The sequence below is a fragment of the Urocitellus parryii genome, chromosome 5 (genome assembly GCF_045843805.1).
Source record: "Urocitellus parryii isolate mUroPar1 chromosome 5, mUroPar1.hap1, whole genome shotgun sequence".
NCBI classification, from domain to species: domain Eukaryota; kingdom Metazoa; phylum Chordata; class Mammalia; order Rodentia; family Sciuridae; genus Urocitellus; species Urocitellus parryii.
Genome location: NC_135535.1, coordinates 40,029,537 through 40,050,214, shown reverse-complemented (window position 1 = coordinate 40,050,214; position 20,678 = coordinate 40,029,537). Strand labels below are relative to the sequence as shown.

General features: G+C 32.2%; 1 protein-coding gene across 3 annotated transcripts in view; it reads left to right on the top strand.

The window, feature by feature from the left end:
* Nav3 (neuron navigator 3) overlaps nucleotides 1-20,678 on the top strand; it is a 349,764-nt gene that overhangs the window by 117,737 nt on the left and 211,349 nt on the right. For all 3 annotated transcript variants that reach the window (XM_026396971.2, XM_026396970.2, XM_026396969.2), the window contains exons 4-5: nucleotides 10,065-10,137; nucleotides 12,822-13,005. In XM_026396971.2, coding sequence (XP_026252756.2) covers nucleotides 10,065-10,137; nucleotides 12,822-13,005 — 257 coding nt within the window. The remainder of the gene's footprint in view (nucleotides 1-10,064; nucleotides 10,138-12,821; nucleotides 13,006-20,678) is intronic.

Below are 20,678 nucleotides of genomic sequence, written 5' to 3'. Positions count from 1 at the left end.
GTGTCTGTATTTTTAAATGGTATATGGTGGTCTAGTTATTTAGCACCACTTGTTAAAAATGTTATCTTTGCTCCATTGTATTGCCTTTGCTTCTTTGTGAAACATCAGTTGAATATACTTCCGGGGGTCTGTTTCCGGCTCTCTTTTCTGATCCATTGATCTTTCAGTCCATTCTTTTGCCATAGTCACACTGCCTTGTTTCTGTTGCTTTATAATAAGCCCTAAAATCAGGTAGTATCAGCCCCCCAGTGTTGTGCATCTTGTTTTGTGTTCCATTCATTCTTCTAACTCTTTGACCTCTGTGTGAAAACTTTGGAATCAATTTGTCAAGTTTCACAAAATCACTTGCTAGGATTTTGATAGAGTGTTTTCCTTTAATGTTTTGGTCCCTTTCCTGCTTCCTTCCCTACCCCCAACCTTGTGATATAAATAAACTTTCTTCTTTAAGACCACACTTGCTTCTTCCACTTGTGTCAGGAATGTAAACTCTGATGAGGTTGGGAGAGGGTGTGGTTATGTGAGAGGAATAATATTTATATTTATAGATGCTATGGTGAAATCATCCACTTGGAAAATTTATTGCTATAGAAATTTAGCCATGTATAAATAAATATTATTTAAATCTAGAAAAGTTGTATAACTGGTTAATAATAAAGCAGTAAGTTTCTTGTTTTCTGCAACAAACTGAAAAACAGGAACTTAATAAAAACCTGCAGAGCATATATTCAGGTCAAAGAATACTGATACAATTTTTATAACATTACACTTATAATACTTTATACTTACAATTTCAGCTAATGATAAAGTTTTGATGTTATCTATAATTGACAACTAATATTAATATTTAACATTCATTATTCTTTAACAAGTTAGTTAAAACCCATAGTATGATTTTGAGAAAAAATAGATTTTTTTTCTGGTAAAATCCTTATGAATTTTTCATATCTGTACCCCCCCACACACACACACCTCTGTTATAATGTATTTGTGTTCACAAAGTGCTTTTTTTCATACTAGTAATGTTATATATTATTAAATAAACTCTAAGCCCTTCTCCATTTCCAGTATGGATGTGTGTGTGTGAACACATGGAGATAACCTATATGTATACACACATAGATACACACGAACATATATACCTACTATGGAACTAAGCTCTTTAATTTTCACTGAGTGTTTCAAGGTTGTGAATTGAAGATTTTCCATATCACAGATGAGGAAGCTGAGGTTTTGGGATAGTAAACATCTCTCAGTTTCTTACAATGTGTGCATTGCAGTACCAGGGTGCAAAACTGATTCGTTTGACTTAAAAACTTTTAATAATTGTACTATAATGCCTGACAAATATGCTTACTCTGTTTGTCAAGTCACAGACCCGTTAAAAAATAAGACAAAAAGAAACCAAGAGCCAAGGAAATCACCATTTCCTCCCCTCTCCCTTTTGGGCAACACAAACAAATTTGAGGTGGGAATGGGGGGCATGCGAGGCTTTCCACTTCAGCCTCATGGGCCACCTGAGCAAGCTTCAGCTTCATCCTCCCTCAGGAGAATTAACAACGCACAACCCCAGACAATGAATCCTGGAATTGTGCATACTCACAAGGATCTCAGCCCACCCTGGTTTGCCAGCATTTTTATATCTAGTGCTTTACTGGTAGAAAATTGTATTACTTCCTTGTGGCTGCTGCAACAAATTATCACCAACTTGATGTCTTAAAACAATAGATATTTAATCTTTCACAGATCTGAAGGCCAGAAGTCTAAATTCTGGATCACCAGACCAAAATCCATGTGTCATCAGGGCTGTGCTTCCTTCAGAGGCTATAGGGGAAATCCTTTCCCTGTCTTTTCTGGCATTTGGTAACTGTCAGCATTCTTTGGCATGTGGCTACACCAATCATCCTGTAATCCACAAAGATATAAAAATGCACTGCCTAGTTAAATATAATCTGGAAGAATCTTGAAAACTAATGAAATGTGTGGAAAAAGTAGACTTTTTACTCTTTTTAGCTTTACCTTCAGACTACACAAATCCATCCTTACAATTAGCAAGTATATATTGAGCACCTATTTTATGCCTGGCACTGGGTCCTAACCACCTCTCAAATGGTAGAGAGTTTAAGCCAGGGGATATGAGTAGTTCAATCGGAATGTTTAAATTACAGAGGTAACAAGAATGGTGTGGTAAGAAGAGCAAGTTCATTGCAGACTGACAGGTTTGGGTTTGAATTCTGGCTCTACTATTTATTAATTTTGTACATTGGTAATGCCATGCTATGACTCTAAACCTCTGGTGAATGCAAAAAACTAATACTAACTTGACTGGAATGAAAGTTAAAAGGGTTTTGCATTTAGAGTTAATAGAATGCTTGCTTAAAATTCTATATAAACAAGTTTCCTGTGCTAGGATTTTGGGTGAGGCTAGAGGAAACTGAGAGGTAACTTCCAAACAACTTTGCTTTTCTCCATTCTTAACAAGCTGCATAGGGTCTTTTTTTTTTTTTTTCCAAACCGCAGCTTTTTCATGCAATGTATTATGAGTATTATGAGGTTAGAGTGTTATTATTGACTTATTAAAATCAATTAAAATAGAATTTTTAAAAATTAGAGTGCATTGCAGGATAGTATGAGTAAAAATCAATTTGTGAAGCCTTTATTATCCTCTATCAATAAATCTGTATCCTGTGTGGTCATGTAAAAATGGTTATCTCCAATGCAGTACTGATCAATTTTTCCCTTTAGATCCCATTAGACATCTGAGCTTTAAGATCAAACCCAGACCATTAGCATGGAGCTTGGATGATGCTCCTCAGTGAGCCCCACTTGTCTCTTTGGCCTCATCTCCCACCACCAGCTTTCTTCAGATTTCAAGATTCCTAACCCTGGAGCCTCTTCTGGCCTTATCTCCTTTCCCATGCAGTTTCACCAAACCAATATGAAGGTTACTAACCTTCAGAATACTTTCAGATTTGATAAGCGGTTGGAAGTTGAGAAAGAGTTAAGTGAGGTTCAACTTTTAATTTCTGGCTATTCTGACCTATGATATTTCTCAACCAAGCTGTGTTCACATTTAGCTCCTTCCTGGGATCACCTCATAGCACCTCTTTTTGGTGAGCCCTTCCTAAATGTATAAGTTGGGCTTCCCTTTTATCAGCAAAACCTGCATGTTAAGATCATGGGCTCTGTGTGTCCTCATGCATGGTGATTCAGTTGTTAGATCAACACTTTTTTCATTTGAATTGGTGTAGATAAGTCCAGGTTAGAGGAAGAGATCTTTATAGCAATTTTAGATGAGTCTAAGTTATTCTTCTTTCCTAGCCTTCTTGGCCTCTGACCAAAGTAGGCTCTCCCTTATCCTTCTCTAAGAGTCTGTGTTTCTCTGATCACAACATTCATCACATTAAGTTGGATTTATTACAAATTTATCATGAAAAATAAGAAGTAAAGATAATTAAAAAATAGCACAAGTCACAAAAGAATTCACCTTCCGGAGACAGCTGAGGTTACAATAGGTTTTTGATCTTCTAGACAGTGTCTGTATGATTCAGGACAGCTCTCTCCAGGACTTCAAAGAAATCCTAATTAGGATGCATTTCTCCTGTAGAGAAATGAGTCTTCAAGGTGTGATATTGCTACTTGGTTTATGATTACTTAACCTTTTGTATGGAAGCACTTTTTGAGTCTAAAGAGCAGCACCGCCTTTAAAATTCCAAGTCAAAGTCACCTCTGTAAGCAAACTGCAAAAAGCGAGGGTTGCCATGATTGATTCTCCAGCATCTCTGCAATTATTTTTTCTTATGGTTTCTCTGGTTGGCGGGACCTTGCTCCTCCCTCTCATGGATGTCTAACATTATCCAAATCTGACTTATCTATCAAGTCTAAATGACGTGTCTGTGAAGCTTTCTCCAGATCTATAGTGAAAATAGATAACTTCATTCTCTTAAATGCCATACAATGTTGTTTATAATTCTTCATTGAAATTTATCATATGATGCTTGGTGCTATGGTGTTATAAATCTCTTTTGTATCTTCAGCTGCTTTATAAACTCACAATGATTGAGACCTTGTAATTCATTTTTATATCCCTTCACCAGCCAGCAGAACTCTGCCCATAATCAACAATCAATATTTGCTGAATGAATTTGTCATTCAGTATTAAGTGTTCTGCCATGGTTTAGACTTAATCACAAAATCAAAGGTTGATGTTAATAGGATTGTTCTTATTTAGGAATAGTTTACTTAACACTGAAATGAATAAATACAAATATTTATAAAATATATTTTTTGTTTATGTCAAGTATACATGTTAACCCTCAGGTTTTAAAAAAATGAAGGTATAAATATATTGATCACTATCTTAAGTTTTCATAAGTGAAGAAAGAAAATGTGAGACCTTCTTTAACTCAACTTGAAATTCATTTGTGATCCAGCAATTAAAAATGCTTTTATGTATTATGTTCATAAAAATTATAATAAATACAATATGAATTGGTGTAGATAAGTCTACTTTAGAGGAAGAGATCTTTATAGTTATTTTAGATGAGTCTAAGTTACCCTTGGCCTCTGACCAGGAGTAGGCTGATCTTAAGTTAAACAATCAATATTTGCTGAATGAATTAGTCATTCAGTATTATGTACAATTATGACATTAGACAATAAGCGAAATTTCTGATTTGAAAAATGGGCTCCCATTTTTCATGGGAGTAATTGAAACTATTGGAAATAAGTCAATGCTCTCTAGAATACTTAAGGATAGTGGCTCTACTTTGAGCATAATGTAAGTGAAATAATTGTTCAGTAAATAAATAAGTGGTTTGATTAGAACATAAAATTAAGTGAAGGGACTCCAATGTGCTGACATTAATTATACAAATAGTAACTAAAAGTATGTACCAACTTCTGTTGACTCTGTTTAATATTTTCAACCAAAAAAAAAAAGACAGCAATCCATTTTCACATTTACTTTAATAAAGCTCTACTTTTGTTTAAGGTTTCACAATAACAATAACTATTTGAATAAACTCCAAAAGCCTTAAAGGGCAATATATTTTGATACTTCTGAAAATCCTGACTGAATCTAGAACTAGTGATGTTTTATTCTATTTTCATTATATCAATGTTTTCATAGTTACCTAATTATAATTAAATTTAACATGAAACAGAGAGGGAAAGTAAGTGTTCCATTCCAAAAAAGAAAAAGAAAAGAAAAGGAAAGTCACAAACAGAAGACAGGACTCAAAAAATTGTGCTTAACAGTAGACAAGCAAGAGTTTTGGAGTAACTGTTCATAAGCTACAATGTGACTATTACCTGAGCCAAATGAAGAATGTGGTGCCTACAGAACTCAGAATAAATTTCTTTGTACTACTGCTGTATACTTTTTAAAATTACATAAATATCTCTCTTTGCATGTATATATATATATATATATATATATATATATGTAAATCCTTTTATATATAAATATATACACACATATGTTTGTCTGTTTATATATATTTAATATAATGAGAATAAAGTATAAAATGCATGAATTATGTCATACCATGACACAAATAAAAAGACAATGTATTGCTAGGTCTTAGCAGTGGGATTCCTGCATCAACATGGGAGTACACTGAAAATATATGCATTTATTTTGAAGAGCATAGATTGATGCTGTAGTTTCCAAGATTTGTTGTGAGTTGAAATCACCCAGGAAGTGAAACTGGCTCCTATATATTGGCATTTTGTTTTAACTGATAGGAATATAAATTGGGCATCCGTGGATTTTAAAGTTATGCTATTTATTCTTATGTACAACAAAGATTAAGAATCTCTGGATTAAAAAAAATGGGTTAGCAGGGTTAATGCAGCATGCACAGTTCTTAGGCAAGTTGACATAAGGCCTAAAGCAAAAGGGGCGGCAATGCCTTTTATACCATGGTCACTAACTATTAGTATTAATGACTTACATAATCATAATTCATTTCTTGTTTCTTGAGTCATTTGTTCTATATGCAGTGTATCATGCTGTATGCTTTCCATGTACAATTTCACTGAATCTTCTAAGTAATGACATTTATTTCTGCATGCCATCTCATTATTTATATTGAAAGGGTCTTGTGAGATTTCCATAGGCTCTGCAGTTATGTGAATTCTTTGAAATTACTTTTTTAAGCTCAAAATATATTAGTAGCAAGTTCCTTTCATACATAGTTTCAGTATTTGTGGAATATTGGTATGTCTACATGTTTTGTTAGCTTCTCCAAATTTCATTAATCCTTTGACATTTCCATTTCTCAGCTGTTTGCCTATTATCAGTGGGTTTTGGCTTTCTACTGTCATTACCATCTTTTCTTTTCCAGAATAAAGATATTTTCTTCCCTGACTTACAACAGCCAAAGATGAGAAATTGTTTTTGAATACATATCAAATTCATGTTATATTATAGAATCTGGATTAATAAAACATGGTTCCCATTTTCCAGAGACTGAAGGTCTCAAGCTTACATCTTCATAAAATCAAAACTATCTGAACAAATAAACAAGCATACCTATGAAAGCTTGGCATACAACTCTACATGCTCACAAACTAAATAGAGGGAGTGAGGAGGAGACCAAGAAAAGACTAACTTTGTCAAATAACCTAGTTATTTTGAAATAGTTTAATTTGGACAAATAATTGGTTGCTTATAAAGGACTAAATTACATTAAAACTCAATTCTTTTCCTTTATTTGTGTATCTAGACAAATTAAAGGGGGTTGAAAGAAGTAGTAAATGTCTTTTTCAGGTACTAGGTATGGGGACATGTAAAAGTTAACCATAATTATATAGCCCGTATTTTAAATATTGTTCATTAAGTATCTAATTTAATTAAATCTTGGAGAGACTTTGCTTCTGAGCATGATTTGCTAGTTATTAGCTACTGAATATAATCTCCCCACATAAAAAGAGGCAACATAGCCATGGCAATGCTCTGGTTTTCTTTAGGGAAATGTTTTTCAAATTGTGACTTACCATCCATTAACGGACCCTAAAGTCCAACTTGCAGTTCTTAATCAACACTTAAATAGATTTAGCAGAAGCTAATATAATGTAGTAGAAAATATCACTTTGTAAGTTTCCCAAAAAGTTAAGAGGTTTTTAGTTCAAAGAACATTTGTGAGTTCATATGGAAAAAAGTAATCAAGACAATATTTATAGTAGGTCTACTTAACTGGAATATATTTAAGGATGATGTATTTAAAAACAGCAGGAATAAAAAGATCATCTCTAGGATTTATCAAAGTAAAAATAATCAGTAACTGAAGCATGATATCATATAGTTAAAAATTCCACTCAAATTATTTTCAAGTATGCCTGTGGTGAGGAAACTGACTACATAAATGGAATTTAATAAGATTTCTCAAAGCCATTTCTTTATACTGTAATGTATTTTGATTGTGTAAAAAATGTAGCATAATACTAACAAGTGTGATTGAATTTGTAGGACTGAAATTAATCAGGGAAAAGATTTTAAAGTTATGTTTATTATACTACTATATTATTAGAAAATTCATTTTGGCCTGGGACAATATTATTGAATAAGTAAATGAGTTTTAAACAAATTAGCCTTTAGTCGATATATTAGAAATTTATTCAAATATTTATTCTCTTGCTATTACTTAGCTACCATAGTCATAATGGAGACCTGATAGAACTATTTTAGGTTGCTGGTGCTCAGAATGAATGACATAAAGGAAAAAAGGTGAATGCTCCTGAGAAATAGTCTTGAAAAGAATTAGGTCTGCTTTTTACTTTTCTCTATTTGGGTTTTATATGTTTTCTCTGATATAAGGTGACTGATTCATAATGGGGTAGGGAGAGGGAGCATGGGAGGAATAGATGAACTCTAGATAGGAGAGAGGGGTGGGAGGGGAAGAGAGGGGGCAGGGAGTTAGAAATGATGGTGGAATGTGATGGACATCATTATCCAAAGTACATGTATGAAGACATGAATTGGTGTGAACATACTTTATATACAGAGATATAAAAAAGTGTGCTATAAAATTCTTTTTAAAATATATATACATATTTTTAGTTGTAGATGAACACCATACTTTTATTTTATTTTTGCGTGGTGCTGAGGCAAGCACTCTACCACTGAGCCCCAGCCCCAGCCCCAGGGTTCTTTTCTAATTGTGGTTCATGTTGATATAGTGCCATGTGTTTTTAAAACCCAATCTAGATATCAGTCTATTTCATATGCTGACTGAAAAGTAGACTGAAAAATGTATCTTACAAACTTAAAGACTCTATTTATTAGTATTTTGTGGATGTCCCACCCAACTAACCTGCTCATCTATCATAAAAGTAATTCAAATTTAGGAGATAACATCCTGTTAATATTTTTCAGCAAATGGCATATTTAAGTCAGAATTTTTTCTATTTTCTACAAAAGACTTATAATGGCAATGAAATTAATAACATCAGGACTGTTATTTCAAACATTTAAAAATACTTATCCATTTTTTTCAATATTAAGTCACAATCAACACTTGTTATTTAAAAATTTAAATGGACTTGAAGAATTAAAAGACTGCTCTGGATGGATATAGGACATGCAATTTCATCCATTTCCTCTTCTCTTTGCTCCTCCTTTTATTTCTTATTTAATTATTTTCTAGTAGCAAAGTGAATTGAGAACAAAAAAGAGGATTTGATGTGTATTTCAACATTATAGCCTTGCTGGATATTCAGATACTGATAGGCAGATAAAATTCATTAGGCTGTATTGTTACCAGCACATTCAACTCTATTATTTTTTGCAGTAGAAAGATATCAGTAAAACGAAGTAAATTAATATAAAATTTTTTTTTACCTCAAAGGAAATGTGTATACCTTGGCTGTGTCCATTTTCAATCACAGGATATCTCATTGGCTATTACATTAATTTAATGCAAAATTACACTTAAAAAGGAATATGGTTTGTTCATTTTATAAGGATGGATTTCATATAAATATATAAATTTATCTTTCCTTTTGATTTTTTAAAGAAATGTTTTGACCTTACTATGACTCTAAGTTAAAGTGGACACTGGCAGAACATTAAATGTCTTCATGCTTGGCCTTTGATAAGAGCTTAGTAAGACAGAAGTTAATACCTTCCCAATTTATTAACTTTAAATTTCTTATTTACTTTAGAATTCCAAGATTTATAGAATAGTTTTTTTTAAGGGCTCACAAAGAGATGGAATTTTCTAGCTTTCTGTACTTTTATGAAAGTCTTTTAGTTGTGTAACTCCATGGCCAATGTTAAGATCAGCCTCTTACTTATAAAATAAGTCAGTCATTTTTTCTTCCTTTCCTTTCCCCTCACACTAAATGGTTATCAGAGGGAAAGGGATGGTACTGAAGAATGAGAATATAACAAAATATATTATGTGAATATACAAATATGGCATAATGAATCCCATGACCTTGTATAATTTTAATGTACCAATAATTATTTTTTAAACAAGTATGGATATCATCCTTTTAAGGTGGAAAAGTTAATACCTTTATTTACTATAGGATTAATCAATTTTGTAGAAATATAAATACAAGTTCTGAAATAAAGATTTTCTGTGGTTTAGAATGAAAATGTGCCTCATTTCTTTCATCTTAACAACTCTTTTTCCACTTGTCTATTTTTCAATATTCTTTTGGAATCCTTAACAGTATTATTGGCTGAATCTCTGTTACTACTGTCCTAACATTCTGAGACACATGTGACAATCTCATCCCATTTGGAAATTTTTCATTGACACTCATTAAAGCACATAATCTGGCTTTATGTTAAGTAGGTGGGTTGCTACTCTACCAAAATGCCATTCTTGACCAGGCCCTTATGAATTGTTTATAGTTGTCAAACTGGACAATGAAGGCTTTATATTCACTCTGTAATTAGCCAAAATAATTCTAGTTAAACTCTGGTAAAGAGATCTCTAGAATGAAATGAATGTAAAATATCCATTCTTTATCTTTCTGGTTTCATTCAAACTCATGTTTTTATTCAAAAACAACCTTCTAAATTGCCTTTTTCACTGCTTTTCATGTTGCAGATTGAAAATGTTGATGTCTGCCTTAGTTTTCTAGCAGCCAGAGGAGTAAATGTTCAAGGTCTTTCTGCTGAAGGTAAGGAAAAGTGCCATGTAGTCACAAGTGGCATTATTGTTATCTAAGAGTTTTTGTAATGTAAGAAATATAATCTTGGAATATATAACTCCTTCACATGCTAAAGGAAACTGATATATTTCCAAAATAACAGAAATATGAACATAATGGTAATTAATATCATTTAATCACTTAAATGTTTTCCAGAATAACTTTTGTTATTGTGACTATGTTCATGGGATGGGGGTGAATCAACACAGCCTATGTGTAATAACTAATGTTGAGTATTTTTAGATTATTAAGTAGATGAATAGATGGCTAGATCCATGTTGGGTAACAAGTGGACATAAATGCAGGTAAAATAGTGTAAATAAAACTCAAATATGATTTTATCAGTAACATTTCTATAGTATAATCAAGTTAGTAGTCATAGCCAAACATTTTTCAAGTTTAAATAAGTCACCATGAGTCTTAAATGATTATAGGAATAGTTTTAACCACTATTATATGTAAACATTTAAAAATCATTAGAGATTTGAAAAATCATCACAAAAATTGAAATATATCAAAGTGGAAAGAGATTGAATTACTCTTGTGATTATTTCTTTGCTTTAGAGCCTCTTTTTCTTCCACATATAGAAGTGGCAAAATTTTGTAAAAAAATAGCATACATTAGGAAAACTGTCACAATTGAAAATAAATGATGTTTCTATCTCCTTCTCTCCATCATCTGTCATTTTATTCTTCATCAATATTTATTCCACCTAGTCATTTGTCACTTTAAATCTCATGTGTCAGGTGTATTAACGTGTTATAAGCTTTTGTCTATTTGAATTATTAATGATAAAAGTACTAAGTAAAATACAAAATTTGGTAAGTTTTAGTAGACCTTTGCAAAATATTCAAATGCTGTTAGTAAAAATCAGTTGTTGAGATTATGAAATAGCAAGTCCTTTTGGAACCTGCATCAAGAATAGTAATTTTTAGTTAGAATATGATGTATTTAAAGTTATGATTTAGACACTACTAAATACTTTAATAGTTCAGCTTTCACTACCATTAATTTGCTTTGCAAAGCTTTTGCCAGCATTATTAGAAATATTAGACCATTTTAAGTTTTTATAATTTTGTTGTCATTAGAATAAGAAAAGTTGTGTGCTTCTGAAATAATGGACATTTACTAGTTACTTCGTTCAGTTTCCCTTCTGTATTTAATTTTCCTGTAAGTTTCTTTCATATTTATATGCTATGCTACATAATTAAACTAAAGATTTATGGCCAGTAAGCTTAGGTGTAAACCTAACTGGTGACTCTGTTACTTAGAATAATAATTGAATAAAATTTCCCAGGAAAATATTTTGCTTTCTAAGTGGGTAAAGGCAGGCTATAAATGCTGCCAATGTTCATTTTATGTCTCTGCCTTCTCACATGATAACCTTTATCAATATAAGGTTACTACCACTTGTCTTTTAAAATTATATGATGCTCCAAAATGATGTTCTGAATTAAAAATGCATAATAGCAATGAATTTTCTTAAAAACTCTGCAAGCAAGATCATTGAGGTTTATAGGGTAAAATTAATAGTTTCTCACTATATCTTCAGATTGATGAAGACAACTTTTCTATATTATGGAAACAGAGGGGGCACTGGAGAGTAAAAGAACAGTTCAGTGGCACATTTTACAGGACTCTTCATTTGGGTGAACCACAGAAGTTCAAGAAACCCAAAGAGCCTGTTAGTGCTCCTAAACTCTATAAGGGGACATAAAACCTTGACCACGGAGGTAGATGTGTTTTATTGGCGATAGCAAGTTTTATTTAAAATATGATAAGAGGTTATATAGTTTTATTTGAAGTTTTTCTTACTTCTCTTTCTAATTGTTACATTATAAATGCAGAAGAAAAAAGTAGGCTCATGTTGTAGCTGACTTTGTAAATTTAATTATTATTCAAAATGTTATTACTCAACATCTGCCCTACATGTTAGAACTAGATTTCTATTTATATTTATTCATTTTTGTTATTTAGTGTGACATAAGCTGATATTTATTATTTAATAATATATAACATGAATTAAAAATAGAAAGATTGGAATTTTAAAAATTGATACAGTATAGTCTTTTGTTAAATATATATGTAAATTTGGAAGATATAGACATATGTACATATGTAAAATAAATTGATCAGTGGGTGATTTAGAAAGAATGTTGGCTACTCTAAATCCAACTGAGGCATACCCACACCATAAGTATTTATAAATGTAAGATAAACAAAATTTAAGTAGTTTGTTTTCTTTAGTTCATAGTCATTGCAATGTTGGGAACAGCTGTGTGTATTTATTTGTGAAGAAATCAGAGCACTAAATCAAATGATTAGCACAAGAGAGCAAGCACATCCATTTCCAAGAAGTTAACTCTAGAAAAATTGTAGTTCAGGGTCAGATAAAACAGCATTTCTGTTAAGTGAGTTTTGTTCTCTCTTCCTTCATCCCTTCATTCTCTTCCTGAAATTCCTAGCTACTTGGGAATGTCAGCATGTTTCCAGAAATCCAGATTCCTTTGACACTGTGACCAAGACAATGAAGTCATAGTTCTGTCTTCATAGATTTGGTTTAAGAGGATTGCATATAGAATTTCATTTGTTAAAAAAAAAAAGAATATATTCAATATATGATACTGTTTTTTGTATTTTCCATTTGCTACAGAAATAAGAAATGGAAACCTAAAAGCCATTCTAGGACTGTTTTTTAGTTTGTCTCGCTACAAACAGCAACAACACCATCAACAACAGTACTACCAGTCCTTGGTGGAACTTCAGCAGAGAGTCACTCACACTTCGCCTCAGTCGGAAGCCAATCAGGCCAAAACCCAACAAGATATGCAGTCCAGGTAAGGAAGGGTAGCAGAGGATGCAGGGAAAATTAGCTTGTCTAGATACAACTTGAGTTTTCTAAGTTATTTTTTGTCAACTTCAAAAATTTACTGATGTAGGTTTTTAGAGTGGTGGAAATATTTGACTAATATTATAAAAGTTAAAACCACTCTTTTCTTTTTTTTTTTTTTTTTTTGGTTGGAAAAGCAATATCTATTATCCTTTAGGAGAAACATTTTTGTTTGTTTTCTTAAAATAATTGTTGCCCTGTATCAAACTGTGTGAAATGTCTTTGGTGTAAGTATATCACATGGCTACTTCCTTCTATAAATCACTTTAGTATTTAGAATGTGCTCTGAGTCCTGGTCTCCTGTTGCGTAGTTATCTTTTGTTGATGCTTCTCACTGATTAAATCTGTCATAAATGTCAGATCTGTTCAACATATGAATTTGACCATGTGGAAACCTACTGTTTTTAATTTAAGATTATGTGTGTGTGTGTGTGTGTGTGTGTGTGTGTGTGTGTGTGTGTTTGAGAGAGAGAGAGAGACAGACAGACAGACAATGGATATTTATATAAACAAACATGTATGCCTGTCTGATTTGAGTCTCTTGGCACATGTAAACAGAGCCTAGGGTGGGGTGCTCAGAAATCTTTGCAACTTACTAACCTTACTTTTTTCCCCTCAATTTGGAATTTTGGAATTTTATCAATCGGTATTCAATCAGGAAAAAAAAATAAGAGTTAAATAGATTTATTGTTTAGAATTAGGGTTCATGGTTGTCAGGATTGGATAAATAAGTTTGAAATCTGACGGACAACCCAACTGGAAAGGCTAGTTAAATTTTTCTTGTCATGAACTGAAACTGCTGAACACAAGGCAAAATTTCTTCTCTCAAGGAAGCTTCAGTTCAACTTCTAGAACCTTTCACCAAATTGTCTCCAGAGAATTCCAGTTATGTAAGGTAATCTTCTTTACATAAGGTCAACTGATTATGAACTTTAATCACATCCCCAAAATATCTTCAAAGCAACACCCTTTATTGTTTGATGGAATATCCCAACAGACTTTATTGTCTGATGGAATAAATGGAACTGTAGCCTAACCTAATGGACACATAAAAAAAAATGACCATAAAATGAAATGTAAGTTGACCAATTTTATGCAAATCAGAGCATTTGTTTATGAGCAATGGCTAGGACATTGTTAAAATTAACACTATTGCATAAATATGAATGAATATTAAGGATGGAGGATGTAAAGATGCTTTTCATCATCTTTAAAAATTATACATATAGTGGAAACATGTAAACATTTAAGTTTTTTCATCTTAGAATCCAAGCATAAAACCTAGTAATACTCCATTTACCCTGAATTTGTTTTTGGTAATAAATTTCAACCCAAAACCTAAAATTCCAAAATGCACGGACCACCTTACACTTATTGCAATTCTTCAACCATTGAGAAATCACCTTCCCTTTTAACCTGTCACTCAGCTCTCATTAGAATTTGTTTACTACTTTATATCAAGGACTATTTCTTTCTCTATATTCATATGTAAGTTTTATTCTCTTTGGGAAATTTTTATTAATTGGTAAGTTTTAAATCTATGAAAAATGATCATATTCTTAGCAAAAACATAGTATGTAGTATAAAGTCCCTGGAGTGTTGGGAGATGGTTATCTTTGTTCAGGAATTCAGATAGCCTTCCATTCTTGTCTTGACTTTCTGTGATGTCAAGAAAAATTGTACCAGAGTCAAATTTTAAAAACTTGTTAATGTAAGTTCCTTGAACCTCAATAATCAAGAAGACAAAACAGGAAACACCATTTCATATTTAGTATGTGTATGTGTGTGTTTGGTATAAAGATACCTAAATTTTGAAAAGTTCTCGAAATAATATTTCGTAGAGTTTGGTTTAAGCAATTCAAATGGGTAAGAGGTAAGAAAAGTAACTGAAGAAATAACTTAAGTAATTTTCTACAAATCATGTTGATGCTGGAAGTGCTATGGAATATCATTGGGAGGTACTTTACCTCACTGTTTCTTTATCTGTCATGAAGAATTTTTTTGTCCAGATTTTCTTGTTCAAAATTTCCTGGTAATTATGACCATTTGGAGGAAAGGTTTCCTTTCCTATCTCTCTGGCTATTATGAAATTGTAGGATATTTTAAAATATTATAGTTAGAGACTTTACACTATTTTAAGGAAAGATATTTTGTTTTTATTGCAAGATTTATGAAAAGTGTTCTTTTCATCAATATACTTCAAGGTAGAACTAAACATTTGGATAATTTTTATTCAAATAAATAGGATTAAGCTGCTTTTTAACTGACATTTAATACGTTTGTGTGGAGCTCACTTTACTGAATGCAGTACTCATGACCCTGATATAAAGGAATTCAAAGTCAGTTTTTATACAATTTATTATATATTTTGAAGAATATTATATTTCAGGTATTAATATATAGTCTCATTCATATATGTTTGGTGTATACTGAATTAGCCCAAGAATTATAATTTATGTAGAATTATCTGTAACAATATAATTAAAGAATTTTTCAAAAGTTCATAGTGATAACATGCATGGGAAAGAAATGTAGTATTTTTGTGTTAAAACCAAGAGAATTAATGCAGAAAAATATCTCAGTGACACATTTATCTTCATTTTCTGGAGGCATGAGTCATAAATCATGATTTATGATGCCTTTGTATTGATTTCTCCAAAGTAAATAGTTTAGATGAAAGCTTGTTGTATTTTTTTTGAAAAATGTTCTCATATTTTTTTCTGTAGATTAATAAGAATTTCTTAGGGCACTTTGTTTCATTTCAGTGAAAGCACTTTGGTTTTGTTCCCTTTATTTTAAAAAAAATTGTATATATCTCCATAATATTTGTTACACAATAAGAATTTTTAATTTAGTTTTGCTATTCTGAAAATAACTCCAGTTGTTTTCAAACAATTTAAACATCTCTCACATAAACATTTCAATCTGAAGGTTAAGAAGTGAAATTTACAAAAGAAAAAAATATCCGACATGAAATAGGAGGAATAGAATGTGGACAGCAGACTGTCTTCCTCTCCCCTGTCAGCTCTCTTCCACTGAGTGTGTACACAGCACTGTGGGCATGTGGGTGTGTCTGCAGACCTGTGAGCATGAATGCACATGTGTGGCCTGTTCAAATCACATCTAAAGCTCTAACTATCCAGTGCTCCTGTGGAATCAGACTCTGAGAACTGGATCCTAATTCTATCAATTCCAAATTGTATGATCATTCAACTTCTTTGTGCTTAAGTTTCTCACTTGTTAGAAAATAATTTACAATGACACTGATGTCATAAGGTTGTTTAGCGGTTACATGTACACATTAAACACTTTGAGTTTGCCTGGCACATGTTATTCCCTGGTACATATCCTGAAAATAGTCTCTCAGGGTGCAGTCCTATTCCCATCTTAGAAAGCCTGCTCTACCCAGTTCCTCTGCCTAGAGCACCATTCCCCAGTATGTCCATGGCTAACCCTCTCACCTCCTTTAAGTTAATTGCTCACATGTTACCTTCTCAACCACACTTACTTTAACCTCACTTTTAATGCTATAGTCTGCTCATCCCCACTCCACATTGGATGTTACTGTACTTTCTCTTTTTCTGTAGTTCTGATTACTCTCTACTTAAGATTTACTTAATTTTTATATTCCTTATTCACTACCTCCACTTGCCCCCCTTCTAGAATGGAAGCCCTGTAAGGACACCAGGAGTTTCTGTTTTGGCTACTGCTGTAGTCCAAAGATTAGCACAGACTCTTACACTTAATAGGTTCTTGATAATTAAATATCAAATGAATTATTGTAAGATCTATGAATCTGTGTTATTGCTGCTTCCAATGTAAAGTAGGAAAGCTTTATGAGATTTATAGTTATACAGACACAGAAAGACAAATGCCATATAGTCTCACTTATTTGTGAAAGCTAAAAACAGAGAATAGAATAGTTGTCACTAGGGACAGAGAAAGTTGTGGGGGGTTATGGAGATGAAGAGAGGGTGGTTAATCAGAACAGGAGTGGAGCTTGATAAGAGGTGTAACTTCTAACGTTTTATAACACCTATATAAAGTTTTATATAGGTTAACTATAGTTAACAGCAATTAATTAACTATTTCCAAATAGCTAATAGAAAGGATTTTGAATGTTTCCAGCACAAAGAAATGATTAATGCCAATTACTCCGATCTGATCATTACACATTATATACATTTATTGAAAGTCACACTATACCCCCACAAATATGCACAAATATTTTGTCAATTGAAAAAAATATAAAAAATAACCATAAAAATAATTATAAGTAAAATTTGAAGACATTAAAAATTAAACCTATATGTATTTTTAAAATTAGTAAAGGTCACTGGATATGTTTTTGATTTGAGGGTACTCATGATATTGACCACCTGTTAGTTTCAATATAGTTTACAGTGGGACCATCTGAGATTGCCAACATGCACTGAACTCTTTGTTGCTATCCTAATTTATCCCATATCATATCATTCTTAGGTCATTTGTCTATTTAATGTAAACATTAGGTTCCCTTTGTTTCTGATTGTTAGTGTGGTAGTCACTCTGAAGTGTGGCTGCCTCCAATATTGAATGTGACTTCTGTTTGGTGTAGAGTACCAAGATGGATAGCATTTTGGGTATGGTGAAAAATAAATAAGCGATGTGAGTGAAGTGCTTGGCAGCATAATGTCACTGGCAACTTAAAGCCACTTAATGTTTATAATTTCTTTTTTTGTCATGCTTTGCTTACATGCACTGATTAAGAAAACTGATACATCTTAAAAAATGACACATCTAATTGACAGTTGGTAGGACATACTTTCAACTTCTTTTCAATTTTTATTACAGACTAGTAAAAACATACTGATACTACAACTAATCTGACATAAAAGTATCATCTCTTAAGATGTTCAGTTTGTTAGTAAATAATATTATTATGAAGAATTGTCCATATCTTGACAATATAATTTAAAGTTACAAAAGGAAAAGTACTTTTTAAAGCCACATGATTTGAATTATATGGTTTGAATTAATGATAAATGAAGAAAAGTGGATATCTTGAACACTGATCAGCTTTATCATTTGACTTAATTATCTACTTGCATTAAAATATCTAATTAAATACAGAATGTATATAAATAAAACTGGGTCTCAGATTCTAAATTTGCTAAATTCTTCTGAGGAACATATTCGGTTATATTTGGAGTGGTCAAGATTTATTAAACAAATAAGTAAGTTCTCAAAATTTCAGTCTATTTAATAATTAAATTTAGATTTAATTTAAATTTGGTGTTCTTTGGACAAACTTCAAATGGATGAAATTTAAACACCTTAGTATAATACAAAATATTAACCATCTTACTTTTATGTATTTAATATTAAAAATCCAGCTCATTCTATAGTTCTAGCTTTTCTTTTTATTTTTTTATTTTTGAAAAAGGGTAGGTTAAAATTTCACTCTTCAGGAGGGTAAATATGAGAAATGTTTTAATTAAGTCCAAAAAAATTTTCTATAAGTGTTGGAATCATGGTTATTTTCTATTATTATTAATTAGAAGATGGAAGAAACCCTCTTTGTTGTTCTATGATACATGGTAAAAAGAATCCTATAATTTTCAAACTCAGAAGAATTATTTCCATCAAGAAATATGTCTTGGGCATTTCTACTGATAATACTTTTTCATCTATTCCATTTTGACAAAAGAGGAAAGGAAAAAAGTTAAATTTCAGTAAAACTATATACAATAACTGGCACATGAAACCAGCAGACAGTACCTGGTAAATGAATGTATGATTCTGCTAAGAATATCTAGGAATACACCATAGTGAAAATAATTATAAGATGAAAATTTATTTTTCTTAGGTACTAATTAGTTAAATATAAAGTATTATGATGCTAGCACATAGAAAACATGAGCATTTATTTGCCAAAACCTAAAAAAGAGAGAGAGAGAGAGTGTGTGTGTGTGTGTGTGTGTGTGTGTGTATGATTTTTCTTAAAATGCATGCCCTTTAGCTTAATTTTGGTTGAGATTATTAAATTACCTTTCATCCTGTTATCAAAGAGTTGGCCACTTTTATCAGTTCACAAGTGGTAATATTAAATCACATGAAGAAATGTTTTAGTTTATGCTTTATAGAATTAAAACATAAAGGAAACTGTAGAATGGAAAATGGAAGTAAGAAATCACTTAGATAATAGAAGTGACAAAAGCAGGGATCACAGTGAGTCTTTCTAAATGAAAAATAGTTATTTTAGGAGTTTCAGAAATTATAGGGGCTGTGGTTGTGGCTCAGTGGTGGAGCACTTGCCTAGCATTTGTGAGGCATCGGGTTTGATTCTTAGCACCGCATATAAATACATGAATAAAATAAAGCCCATCAACATCTAAAAAAATTATGTCTACAGAAGGTCATCTGCCTTTCTACTTTTCATTTTTTAAGAGCAAATAAAAAGTATGTTCACTTTCTGTGTAAGATGAGCTTCCTCCTGTACGACTCACAAGTTTAATTGCAAAATCCCTGGATACATGTTCTCTGAGTGACCGTTCCCTTCCCAGCCCCTTCCTAAGGTTCTCCTGACCCCTGCCACACACATTGCTCTTGGAGCCTTCTTCCCATTGAGGACATTTGCCTTCCAGGGGTTCTTTTCCAGGAAACATCATTTCCTTCTGGGAGATTCACTCTAAAACTGGGACGGTTTACAGCTTTTCAGCCTGGGGTTATAAATCTTGAAAAGTATATAAGGAAGTTTAATTTAAGATGACAGGAAGACTCTGGTAATTTAAGCCTTCATGAACCTGGCTTCAATTAGTTGCTTGACTCAGTTCTGTGTTGTGGCCTATAGTGTGTTCTTTTAAAAGTCAGTGAATCAATTAAACTTTAAACAAAACAGAAAAAGGAAAAGGGACATTTATGAATCTTAACACAACAAAAGCAGGATTTTTTTCAGGCATAGACATAATTGAAGAGAAAGAGTTTCTTCTTTGATGGAATTTGAAAATCAAGAGTGGGGTGTTTAATCAAAAATGTGTGTGATGAGAGGGGAGTAGAGGGTATGGGGGATAGGAAAAATAGTAGAATGTTAACAGATGTGATTATTGTATGTAAATATGTGACCATATGACCAATATGATTCTGCAACATGTACACTCAGAAAAATGAGAAATTTTATCCCATCTACATATGATATATCAAAGTACATAAATGCATTCTACTATTGTATATAACTAATTAAAACAAAAAAAAATTTAAAAATGTGAGCATGATCCTGAGCATACAACACACACATACATATTTGGGTTCAGTTCTATGCTTTTATTTCATTATCTAGACAGCTTGAGAACCCTGAGTAATTATGTTTTTGTAGATAAAGACACATTTGTATAGTTTTTGTCATAAAGAGTCTGGCAAACTGTGTTTAAATCCTACCTGTTTATTCCCAGTGGAGTGGCACTAGACAGGTGGAGTTAATCTGCTCAAATTCTGGTCTCCGTACCTGAAATGCTAGAATGGTGATAAATGCCCCATGAGGGTGTTGAAGAGACTACATGAACAGATTTATGGGTAAAATGCCTACTTAGTATACACTTAGCCTCTAATAAACAAAATAGCTGTTTTCAACTTTCCTTCTCC